This window comes from Pteronotus mesoamericanus, unplaced genomic scaffold, assembly GCF_021234165.1.
Source record: "Pteronotus mesoamericanus isolate MK-2021 breed Mesoamerican mustached bat unplaced genomic scaffold, CSHL_Meso_final scaffold_85, whole genome shotgun sequence".
NCBI classification, from domain to species: Eukaryota; Metazoa; Chordata; class Mammalia; order Chiroptera; family Mormoopidae; genus Pteronotus; species Pteronotus mesoamericanus.
In genome coordinates, this window is record NW_026555329.1 from 55,583,429 (window position 1) to 55,596,499 (window position 13,071).

Genomic DNA, 13,071 nt, shown 5'->3' on the forward strand with positions numbered 1-13,071 from the left:
GGGTAGGGCAGGGGAGAGTAATGGGGGAAAATAGGGACAACTGTAATTGATCAACAATAAAAAAATTACACAAACAAAAAAGAAAAAGAAAAATAGTGCCATTCTATCGATAAGCTAATAAGGAGTAGTTTAGCAGCTATGTAGCTGACCCTACGTTACCCCTTTGACACAGAAGTAAACATGGCAAGCCCATAAGTGATTCCAGGGGCTTTCAAACAGGCATTGACCAGAAGCTGGTCACTTCTCATTTTCAAAGGAAACTTCTAAAAGGTCATAATAATAGTATAAAGGGGAAAGAGACCAGAGGTTGTGATTCTTGAAAGAAAAATTTTAAAAGAATCTTCCTCTTAGCAGTTGTTTGGAAAGGCAGGGGCTGAAAAAGAAAAAGAAATGAAAAAGCGGTAGGAAGCCTAAAGCATGGGTAGTTCTAGGAGGCTTAAAAGTTTAAGTTTGAAATGTTCCTTATGACTAGTAAAATCCAATCCAGTAGGGTTCAAATTTTGCTCCCACTATTCAGTGGTGTCACCTAGGTCTTATAACCCAAGTGTTCTCAAATTCAGACACACAGGGTAATCACCCGGAGGCCTTGTTAACACAAACAGCTTGGGCTTCACAGCAGGGTTTCCTGGGTGAGTTATATCTGAGGTGGGGCCCTGAAAGTGCCTTTCTGATAGGGTCCTGCTGCTGCTGGTCCAAGGACTGCACTTGGAGAACCATTTCTGCAACTTACCCTAGTCTCGATTTTCTCAGCTATATAATAGAAAACTTAACATCTATCCCACAAAGTTCTTGTGAGGATTAAACAAAAACATAAGTGCTAAATAAAGATGTGTGATTGTTACTAAACCTAAGCACTCATGTATTTTACATAGGGAGGCGTGAGGTATTGGCTATAAGCCTAATTCTTTGAAAATCTACTAGCCCAAGTCCAATAAACTCAGCTTATTGACTATGACAAAAGACAAACTCTTTTATCCTCATTTTTTCCCCACTAAGATGGGAGAGTAAGTTGCAATTCTTATGTGCTCTAGAGAAGTGATTTTCAACCAGTGTGCCACAAGAATTTTTAAAACATGCAATACCTACTAGTCAGGGACACTGACCTCTTTTCCTTTAGAGTGTCACACTTAAAAAATGACACAGCTGTCTGAGGTAAATGAATAAAAATTATACCTATTTTTTTGTCAGGTCAGCAAAAAATATATTTTTCAATGTGTTGCAGAATTTTAGTAATTAGTTTATGTGTGCCATGAGAAGAAAAAGGCTGAAAATCACCACTTTAGAAGGTAGTGTTTTATTAATGCTGCTGCTGGTGTGTTCTAAGTTTTTATTAATTGTATATTTTATTGTCCTTTCCCCCCAAAGCTTCATAAGTAAAGCACTCCATTTTAAAAACTAATACATTGTGAAAGACATTGCCAAGATTCTTATTCATGTTAAGATTGGGAGAGCTTGTCCTGATTCCATCATCATCATCAACATCACAGCATGTGACCTGCAACCAACATTTCTGTTTTTTAATATATCAGTAAAAAGAGAAATTCATTAAAATAAAAAAGTTTCAAAGATTCTTGCTAAACCATGGATTGTTAATAAATTATTTAAAAAATAATCTGTCTTTCATCAAAATATATAGGGTTGGACAAAAAGATTGTTTTTTTCCTATAAGATGTCCCTAGTAGCACTTAGTTGTCTTTATAACTTCATTCAAAACAATTTTGTTAGTCTGTACTGTGACAGCTGTCATATCAGTGTGCATTAATTAAAAAAAAATCAAAATTGGTGAAATTTTGTGTAGCCATTTTAACATTGAAGATGGAAGAAAATAAGCAACATTTTGGGCATATTATGCTTTATCATTTCAAGAAAGGTAAAAACACAATTGAAACACACAAAAAAAGATTTGTGCAGTGTATAGGGAAGGTGCTGCAATTGATTGATCAAATATGACAAAAGTGGTTAGCGTAGTTTTGTGCTGGAGATTTCTCACTGGACAATGGTCCACAGTAGGATAGACCAGTTGAAATTGATAGTAATCAAGTCAAGACATTAATTGAGAATAATCAATGTTATACGACACGGGAGATGGCCGACATACTCAAAATATCCAAATCAATAAAATTATTGGTGAAAATAAAATGTGTCTTTTATTTTACAGAAAAAATCCATAAGGACTTTTTGGCCAACCCAATGTTAAGTGATGAGTAATTTTTACAAAAAAAGACTACTACTTCCTGTCCTGCAGTAATAAAAATATTAGAAAATTTTCAAATTATCATTCTCAAATGCTTGTTGTTTCCATCCCCTATTTTGTGAAAACAGAATAAAAGAAAGCACATGAAAACATTACAGGGCATACTTTGGTTATTTTACAAATTAATTAGCATTTTGGTATTTTTAGAAAAATAAAGATGCCCTAAAGCAAAAATTCAAATAAAAAATGTTATTATTGTTTCAGAAGAAGTGGCATTTATTTGATGTGACATATATATGGTACAAAAGTATTTAAATATAGACAAAGTAAGTTTTCTTGGTTTATGAACAATATAATTGTTCTAAATCTTATATTTTTAAACCACTTTGTTAAGGCATGAATGACATATGAAATTGTTTACATATTTAATGTATACAACTTGATGAATTTGGAGAGAAGTATACAACCATGAAACCATCACCAAAATCTATGCCATAAACAAGTCTGTCACCTCCAAAAGTTTCTTCCATCCTTTTTAAAAAATCCTCACCCCAGAATATATCTATTGATTTAAGGGAGAGAGGGAAAGAGAGGAGAGGGAGAGGGAGGGGAAGAGTGAGGGTGAAAGGGAAGGAGGAAAAAACAGCAATGTAAGAGAGAAACATCAGTTGGTTGCTTCCTTTTTGCACCCTGACTGGTGATAAAACCTGCAACCTAGTACATGCCCTGACCAGAATCAAACCCTCGACCTATTGGTGTATGGGACAACACGCTAACCAACTGAGCCGCCCAGCCAGGGCCTATCGTTTTTTTATGATAAATTTTATATTAAAAAAAAAAGCTAACCTGATAATTTAATTTGCAAAGTAAGATACAACAAGACAAGATCCAAATGCCACATTCACATAAAAATTAAGATCTACATTGGGGTACCTGTGAAAACATGACACCCCTCAAAAAAAATCACAGCAGACATGTTCACAGACTAAGCTTTATTATTACTGTACACACTTATCCAGATCTCATCTGTTAGTGACGGCAAGGCACTCAAAAACAAAACAAAACAAAACAAAACAAAAACAAAAACCCTGCTAGATTTCAACTCTGCAGGCCTTTCCTCCGCCCATCATGTTTTCTGCCTGCCAGAAAAAGTGCTCCAGGAAAGTGTTTCTTAATACCAAATTCTACAAATCTGGCATGGGAAACTTAAACTAATCTAGAATAATCATATAGAGAGTGAGCCTTCTTTGGGACATAAAGAAATTATGTATAAAGAGGAGACACAATCTCAAAACTCTTACTGTTCACCACAGCAGTTTTCAACAGTTCTGAATTATTTGGCGTGGGTGTGGGGAGGGCATTCTTTTCTAGTTTCTCAGTGTGAAAGAGAGAATGGGGGAGAAGGGAGCCGGGGAGTTGCGGGGGGAGAGAAACAATAGAACCTGGCTAAACTGTCATCTTAAATTGTCAGAATTGAACAGAGACCAATACCAAGTTTCATTCAAAACCACTCTCCCAAACCTGCCCACAAGTTAAAAAGTGCTGTGTTTATGTATGCAATTCAACAGTCACAGCCAAATAGGGCCAGAAGACCCATTTTCTTTAAGAATTCATAGAGTCAGCAAGTCAATGATGTGTAAATAATAGAGGCAACTAAGTAACTAATAGCTCCATCATTTCCATTCATTGTTTCAAAAACCACTAAAAATAATATAAACAGGACAATTTTGTGTGTGCCTTTAAAGCAATGCTAAAAACTTGGGGTCAGCTCTCTGTGGTCATAACCTCAAATCAACCAAACTGCCCAGGGTCTTTCATGCAAGAGAAGCAACTCAGTATATTGGAAGGAGGTAAAACTGACAAGAAAACAGGCTCTCAGAAAGGAATCTTGGTATTGAATGTAACTAATTTTAAGTAGAAGAAAACTGGAGTGAAAAGCAGAAAAGCAGCTCAGTCAGGGATGGCAGCCTCTGATTATTAAGGACAGCTGCCACTCTTTCCTCCTTCACATGTCCCATCAGTCCCTATTTCCTCTTTGGTATAAAAGGACCAGAGCTCCGATCAAACAAATGTCTATTTCCATCCCAACTCAGCTTTTCAATGTTCTAGGAGTTCTATGTGAGACATGGATCAACTCCACATTTGAGCTGGTATCCAGATCCAATAACTGTCCGTTAAGAAGCTCATAATGCACTGAGGAAGATCAGCTGGGTTATCGGCAGATGGCAAACGTCAGCATGCCAATTTTCCAATGAAGAGGCTGAGACATGGATGGCTAAAGGATGTTCTTATAGTTACAAAGCCCTTCTGTGAAGAGTGCAGGCCTTCGGAATCACCTTGTTGCCTTTTCAATGCAATATAAAAAGGTCAAAACCAAATAGTTTGAAAAAAAAACTACTCCACAGAGCAAAGTAACACACTTGAAAAAACAAAAACAAAAAAAAAACTACAATCTATTCTGATATAGCTCACTGTCTAGTGAGATTTATAAGTACAAATGATTTTTAAAAGCCATCAACAAACAACTGTGACAGAATGTTGTAAAAGGTATTCAAACTGATGTTTTCAAGTAGGAAGTAACTAAATGCTAATATCTCAAGAAACTGTCACTTGAGGATAAATAATAATAAAATGACAACGGAACATTAAAAATGGCTTTTTTGATTCATCCTCAACCTATTTGGTTATTTATTAACAATATATTCCAAGACAACAGTTTTTTCCCTTAAAATCAGAATTTCTACATGGATGACATCATATTGCACATGGCATTAATACTATGATTTCATTTTTGTGCAAGCTATTTATAACTAAATAAGCTACAAATTTAAAAATCCCTTGCTATCAATGTCATCATCATCTCTCTTGTAACTGGTCTCCATTTCATTAGATAATTATCAAAGACAAAAGACAAGTTTCCTTTTCCATGTTATATAAATCTTTCAAAGGAGCTCCAACAGAGAATACAATTAAGTACATTTAAGTAATCTCTCCTAAAGTAATCTCCCCTAAGCAATAGTCAGATGTGCTTAGTGCTTCGGTGGCAAAGTATGTGGGCGTGGAAGGGAGACTGCTCCAACCTTCCCAGGCACATTCAAAGTGGAATTCTAGTCCCATATTTCTGGGCATTTGCAAATGATTCCAAAGCCTTGCCTAACCTCCTTCTTCCTGCCCACTCTCTTCTTTTCTTCCCTTTCCCAGTTTCCAAACTTCCCTGTTTTTGTCTTGATACCCTGTGGGTGATTTGGCCTGATTCTATTACAGGAAGAATTCCGGATGGAGAGGGGGTGCAGTTACCATCTCAACACTACATTCCTAGGCTCGATCAGTATTTCGAAGAGGAAAGAATCTAAATGAAAAACTAACAGTGTTAAATATTAAATTAATTTTTTTAATCTGTAAAGTATCTGAAACATTACTGAGAAAAGCAGCTTGGAAAGGGACCACATACAAATGAAAATCAAAAAACAAGGGTCATCCTTCTGAAACGAGAAAAGATCTATGATACCTACAATGTTAATTATTACAAATCACAGGCCAAGAGTTTCACAAAGTATTCCAATTGGCCATTCAATGTTAAGTATTATGACACAGCTTCTTGGTGAGTGTTCATTTTCTTCATTCAATAAATATTGGTGAAACACCTACCATGTTCCTGACACTGTGCTGAGCAACCTTTGCTTTCTTCTAAAAACAAAACCCACACAGCTCTTCTTGAAGAGGGAATATGTTTCCTCCCAGACACAGACTTGCTTTCCATATGATAAACAGAAGATATTTGTAAATGGCTAAGTACTAAATCTGTGAAATGTTTTCTCACCTCACAGTTACCTGAAACACAAGAGAATAGAACCAACTGGATTCAAGCACAAAGAGGATAAATGCTTTTCTCTAAACAAAATTGCTCCTGTGAGAAATATAATAATAACAATGACACCCCGAACAACAATAAAGTTTAAACAACGGGTACAAATTACGTAAGAAGGAAAAAAGAATAGAATGAAAAGCATCACACTGAAAGCAGTTATATTCTAATCTTGAGGGAATGTTTTAGTCTATTTCCTCAACTTCTAGGCTATTTTCCTAAGCACATAATCGATACTGAAATTGGAGCTTACATGCTCATCTTTGAAAGCCCCTCACATGTGGTCTGGGTTACCTCTCAAAGAATCCTAGAAAAATCCCAGCCACACTTGGACACAACTTCCTATGGTCTTCCTATCAAGTCCTTCTTATTTCTCAAGGTCCAATTCAAATGCCATCCTTCCGTGGAATGTTTCCAGATCCGTCCATTAGTAACCCTCTCCATGATTCTTTCTCCCCAAACTCCTAATGTAAATTATTTGTGCCTCTCATGACACCATCATCTCTGATTTGATTCCTGGTATATGTCAGTTTCTATCACTGGAATGTGTTACTTTAAGATAGCAAGTATGTTACTCATGATGCCTCCATCTCACTAAGTGCTCAGAAATGTATGTCTAATTAAAAATTAGATTATTTTCTACTTAAAAATTATGCTGTGAAATTTTCAATAGTCTATAGCTGCCATATAACTATAACTGAGTTTGTTTTAAAGAAAACTTAGCAAAATTGCTAAAAAGATTCTTTTCATTGCATTTATGTTCAATACTGTGTCTAGAAATAAAAATTTCAAGGTTCTGGCTGTTTTTTTTTGTTTAACATCACTGTTGTACATTTTTAATAAAATCATTGTTCAAGTTTTTTCTTGTCACCATCACCATGACAACAAAATTTATATCTACTTTTTGCATAGTAGCTGCTCCAGAAAACCCCAGAATGACAACAATGTTGGTCTATCCCTGACTGGTGTGGCTCAGTGGGTTGGGCACCATACCACAAACTGAATGATTGCCGGTGTGATTCCTGGTCAGACCACGTGCCTGGGTTGTGGGGCCAGGTCCCTGGTTGGGAGCATTAGAAAGGCAACCTATAGATGTTTCTCTTGCACTTCAAAGTTTCTCTTTCTCTCTCCCTCTCTTCTCCTCTAAAAAATAAATAAAATCTTTTTTTTTTTTTTTTACAAAAAGAATGTTGGTATGCTTTCTAAACATAGCTCTAAAAAGATCTCCCTTTTCCTTTCACTCTTAAATTCTCCGGTGACAATAAAAAAGAGTTCTGTTTTCCATACTGCCTTATCCATTAGTAGTTACTTTCAGAGTAGAAATAGCAATACATGCTATAAAAGTCATCACATTTGGCTAAGGTGCTGAAAATAACCCAGTTCTCTCGGCATGGTTCACAGCAAAAAAAACTATTATTATGATCCTAGTGAATAATGTACAGCTTTACACTTGGGATGTTTTCAAGATTTAAACAGCTAGACCAAGGATCGCAAACTAAATTTAAAACATACCACTGAAAATCATATTAAGCTGAAAACTATAAATTAAACTTGTCTCTAAGCAACAATCTAAATAGTCAAAACTTAGTGAAAACACTTTCAAAAATAGCCTACTGCTTTGGAGTGTCCACTGGCTTATTACTGTCAGATATACATATAAAAACCCACTGTATGTAAACTGAAATAAAATAAAATGAAAAATTATTCACGAAAAAAAACAAAAAAAGTAAGTCCACAGTTTCCACAAACCCAAAATGCATAAAAATGTCTTTTGATTTTTAAATCATTAGATAAGGAACACTTATAATGATAAATATCATTCCTCAACCTAGATATTCTTGAATTTAAAAATCAATCTACAGGACAAGTGCTGATATGAAAGGACCATGCCTTTTTAAGTGAAAAATAAAACACTCAGTTTACTGCATAGAAGACATCAAAAATTTACTATAAACTCAAGTTATTTAAAAATAAAAAACTATTAGATTAAGAATCCTTACTGCATCTCCTCACAGCTCTAAAGAATTCTATGGAAATAACAAAGGACTTTGACTTTCACAGATTTTCCGTGGCTATTCTCCTTCCTAGGGTGAAATGATCAAATCCCTACCACTACAGTCTGAAAATCAGACTCCTGGAAATTTTCAGCATCAGAAAGGGAACACAGACCTGGTTAACACAAAAATCTGCCTGGCGTCCAAGGTTCTGTTTACAGTCTAACCAAATGAAACTACAGATCAGCTACAGACCATAAATCAGATGTTCTTGTTTGGTTTAATTGTCAAATGATTAAAATACTGAGGCTAGCCGAAAGAAGCCTGTTCTAAGTAGATTAAATAAACAAATACAACCTTCCTGGCAAAACAAGAAAACACACACAAACAGCTTTTTCTCTCACTCCCTCCCCTTTCAATCTCTTGGGGATAAAGGTACCAAATCATTTCAACTTCCCAGAGAGGCTTGTATTAACAGCAAGCTTCCTTGTTGTACTTCCCAGAGGGGAACTGATCCACTGCATCACCGGTAGGCAAGGTTAATTTGAAATCATAAGTAAGTTCTCATTTTCCAGGCAAAAAAAATGAAAAATCAATTTTTCTTAAAGTTTCTAATCTAAACGACAGTTTCCTAAGTAGAAATCAGCAGCTCTCCCCCTCCTCCGGTTTTCCTGCTCTCCCTTTCTGTTTTCTTTTCTTTCCCAGGTTTGGCTCCTCTCACGCCCCAACAGCTTCCTCCACATGCCTCCTCTCCCGCTCCAGAAAGCCTTACCTCAAACGCTGAGAGGGAGGAAGTTAAAGCAGCCCTGGCTATTCACACCTGCCCCTGCCCTCTGCTGCTTCTGCACCGATTACGCTCAGGTCACGGGAAGAACTGAGGGACGTCCACGCTCCTCTCACTCCGTCCCACCCGGAATCTGGCGGGTGGGATCGCGCGATGGGTGGGAGGCGCTCCCACAGTTGCCTTTCTATGTAGATCCTTGCAGCTTTCGCGAAGCTGCTTCCCAAACCCCGAGGACGTTGTTTTCCCAGGAAATGTGGGTCTACCTCTCCCTCAAGGTAGGGCTGGAAACCATAATTGAGACTGTGCGCGGATATTCTGGGACTGAGAGTGGTGATCAGCGATGAGTAGAAGCTCATTCGGTTTCCAGACCCCAGAGAAGAACACTGTGTTGATACCAGGTGCTGAACTTCCACCTCTGCCGGGTGCCTTCTCAGGAAGAACGAGGACCCTCGCCCCTACAACCACCACCACCAAGTGACGGGGGCAGGCAGACAGCTAGGACCCCAAGCGCCGGCGTTCGGCAGCAGCAGTGCCCACAGCTGGGCACAGGGCCTCTCCTAAGGGGCCTCAGCACACACACAATAGGCATCCCCACACCTGCATGGTGATGCCCCGCGCCCGTCCCCCGCGCCGTGCTTTCCTGGGGCCCCTGAGAGATGCCAGGCACCGCTAAGGCACGCGACCACAGCCACGCGAGCAGCGAGAGGCGAACAATGGGAGGGGGTGTCAATTTCACCGGGAAACACACCCCAACCCTCACCTCTGGCCAAAGGCGACCGCAACGGAGGGAGTGGGCGTAGGGGTCGCACGGGACACACGCAGGAAGCCTCGAGAACGGGGCGGTCGAGGCTGCTTCCCGCGGGGCTCGGAAAGGACGGGAGGGATCCCCAGCCCAGGCAACCGCCTCTCCCCACAGGATCCGGCCTCTGGCCATGAGGACACCCCGAGGAAAGGCACCTCGGGAAAGGGGCATACCGGGAAGCCCAGGCTTAAGGAGGACCCCGGGTCGCAAGCCGGGTCCAGCCGGGACTCTGGCCCCCGTCTATATACTCCCCACGCCCACCCGGGGACTTCGGTTACCGCCGCCTCCGCCGCGGCCCCCGCCGCGTCCTCCGGAGCGCGGGAGAAGTCGGGTTCGCAGCTCGCGCCATCCGTCGCCATCTTCCTGCTCTAGCGGGTCCAAACGCGAGCTCGGAGCGGCGGCTCCAGGTTCAGCCCTCTCGGCGCGGGCGGCGCTTAACCCGCTGCGGTCCCGGGGCGCGGGCTCTCGCAGCCCTGCCGCCGCCGCGTTCCCTCCGCCCCTCGATGCCGCCCCCGCTGCCTTAACCCGCTGAGCGCCGGAGCGCCGCCTGCGCCGCCGGGATGGGGCCCGCGCCCGGCGCCCCGCTGCCTGCGATCAGCGGGCCGGTCCTTGGAGGTACCGGGAATGGGCACACGCCCAGGCTCTGCTGTGGCCCCGCGCGCACATGGGGAATCACAGCCCCCGGGTGCGGTAACGGAAAAAAGGAGCCCAAGAGGTGATTTCGCCCAGCACCGTCCCCACCAAGACGGCGGCGCACAGAGAGACCAGATGAAATGTCAGGCCTCCTGATCTGAATTCTCTGTAACAAGGAAAATCCTTTACTTCAGCACCTCTGCCCCACCGCGCGGAATCACATAAGGCGCCCGTTTATTTTTTAAGTTTTTTGTTTGTTCGTTGGTTTTTGCAAGACTGGCGCCAGCGCCAGTCTTCTGGTGTATCTATCTTCTTATATCGTATTTTATCTTCTTGGTGTATCTATCTGGCTTTGTTTTACAGTACCGTTGCCTTGTGTCCTCCAAGAACCATCAACTCCCAAGTCAAAATGCTTACTGCTACCCTTTATTTCGCTGCACCTGGCCCCTCAGCCCATACCTTTCTATACAACCTCTTTTTCTAAAAAGTTGAAGCAGAGTCCCCTTTGACCCCAAGTCTGAGATATTTCATAAAGGGCTAATCAAGAAATATTAAGTGACATTGCTTATAAAAGGAGGTCTCTACTTCTAAAAGAATTGAAAAGAATTGACTCTATGCAGTGGATACACCCATCCCCCCCAGAAAAAAAATTTTCTAAAAATAGATTTAACGAGAAGTATAGGTTTTAAAAGACACTACATGGGATTAATGAGTTAGGCCCAAATTCTCAATTTTCCTTTCTCACATTTGATTCAATTCATACACTTTTCTGCCAATTCCCAGAAAATCTATCACCTTATGAAGGCCGTATGGTACAGGCCTTTCCAAATCACCAGATCTCGCAAAAACGTGTTGAAAGCACAAAATCAAATAGAGACATTCAAGCTGTGTCTGAAAGAAGTAAAATCAAACCACAGCCAAATCCTGGACTTGAAATGCTGGAAGATGAATGCCTGGAATGTTGAGTCCGAGGGTTACAGATCCTAATTTTTTTTTAAATGGTGGACTCCTATAGAAAGGTTTTGGCACTTTAATTGCTTCAGGTCCCAAATTGGATCTAAATATGACACAAACCAGAGCAGACAAAATCCTTCCTGCAAATGCTCTGAAAGCGTTGATCAATAAATTGTATAACGTTTCCCCCCAGAAGAGATCTACATCAAGAAAGAACTTTGACCTGGAACCTTGGGGTTAAGGGTCCACGGGTTTAGAAATTACCCGAGGTTTATCCTATAAGCAGAGATGCTCAGTGATTTATTTTCTTTGACTTTATAGCAACTACATCTCTTAGCCCTATGGTTATTATCCCCGTTCATGATACCGCTTTCTTTTATCAAACATTTTCTCTGAAAATGCTCAATATTGGAATAACTAGAGTCCTTATAAAATGAAAGAAAAGCATTGGGCAGTTACAGTTACATGCCGAACTGATAGTAAAAATTTGAAGTTGGAGCCAAAAACATTGTTTCCAAAATGCATATTCACACATTTACAAGGCAATGAATTTTCTCATACTGATACTTGATACTGATGTTGAATTGCTATTTAAGAAATTAACTGACTTGCTTTTGGGGGGAAGAAAAACGATATAAAAATGAACTTGGGGATTAAGAACTAAGAATATGACATGATAATATTTCTGGGAAGCAATCCCACTTATTTTATACAAGCAGCTCAATCTTTAAAAAATCATTATTGAAAAGAAATAGCTTCTGTTAGTCTAAAAACAATTAGAGAAGAGTCACAACAAAAAGGAGTCAATCAATCTCTGAGTGGTTTCCCCCCTCTCATCTCTTTTATTTAATTTAGTAATTTATTTTTTGGTAAAATGAAAAATCAACAAGTGGAAAAAGTCACAGGACAGCACATTTTTTTAAGTGCCCAAATCCAGGGCTTTGGGAGGAAAATACACAGTTTTCATATTTACCTTAAAGCTGCCACCGCCCACTGTCCAGGGTTGATGGAATGTCCCACCCTGCTGCACAGAAGTAGCACACTAGGAGTTAATTCTAAAGGGAGGACACTAACTGGTTTAAATTCTCTCCTGAGAATTAGTCTTATTGAGATTGAGATTGCAAATTAACTCTTTCTGAAAGACTTTCTTTGCACAAAGGCAAGCTGTATTAGAGTCAAATGAAATGTATCTGAAAAGGTAGTGACTTGATGGCTTTAGAAATTAAATCTTTTGAAGCTTCATTAAACAGCTTCCAAAAAAAAAGGATGTTCCAGGACTAAGGTGAAATTTTCTAAAGATAGGAGGAAAGCTAAAAGTATAAATGGGAAGAAAAGAAATCCCTGTAACAAAATTAAAAATGATTTTTAATCAGTAAATTACTTGCAGCCTTTAATATGGAAGGATACTGAATACATTGCAAGGAGAAAACAGTGTAACACTAGTTACACTTTTAACCTAGCGAAGTAGATGACCTGACAAATAAATTTGGACAAATTATTTTCTGACCCCTGAAATGGAAGTGTTTGTGTTGAGCCATAGCACACTCTTCAAGATTGCCTTCTAAGACCCACGAAAGGGGTTGCTGCAGCTAGGAATGCAGAGCGTGAGGAGGCCGGGGGTGGGGTGTGGGGAAAGAAGGGAGCAAGTGATTTTCTGATTAAACAGTGGCCTTGGCCACATCAGCCACATTCTCCAATCCACTAAACCAAAACCCAGAGAGCTATACATAATGATACAATAAGATGCTTCCTCCCATGTGAAAAGATAAAGGAACATACGCATATCCTAAAACAGTTGCCTTGTGGAATAAGATAATTCTTTATTTCAGTCAAATAACAACATTT

General features: G+C 39.9%; 1 protein-coding gene across 1 annotated transcript in view; it reads right to left on the reverse strand.

Moving 5' to 3' along the window:
• Nucleotides 1–10,047, reverse strand: part of CTTNBP2 (cortactin binding protein 2) — a 170,286-nt gene extending 160,239 nt beyond the window's left edge. The window contains exon 1 of the mRNA XM_054564250.1: nt 9,918–10,047. Coding sequence (XP_054420225.1) covers nt 9,918–9,998 — 81 coding nt within the window. The 5' untranslated portion in view covers nt 9,999–10,047. The remainder of the gene's footprint in view (nt 1–9,917) is intronic.
• Between the last annotated feature and the right edge of the window lie 3,024 nt (nt 10,048–13,071).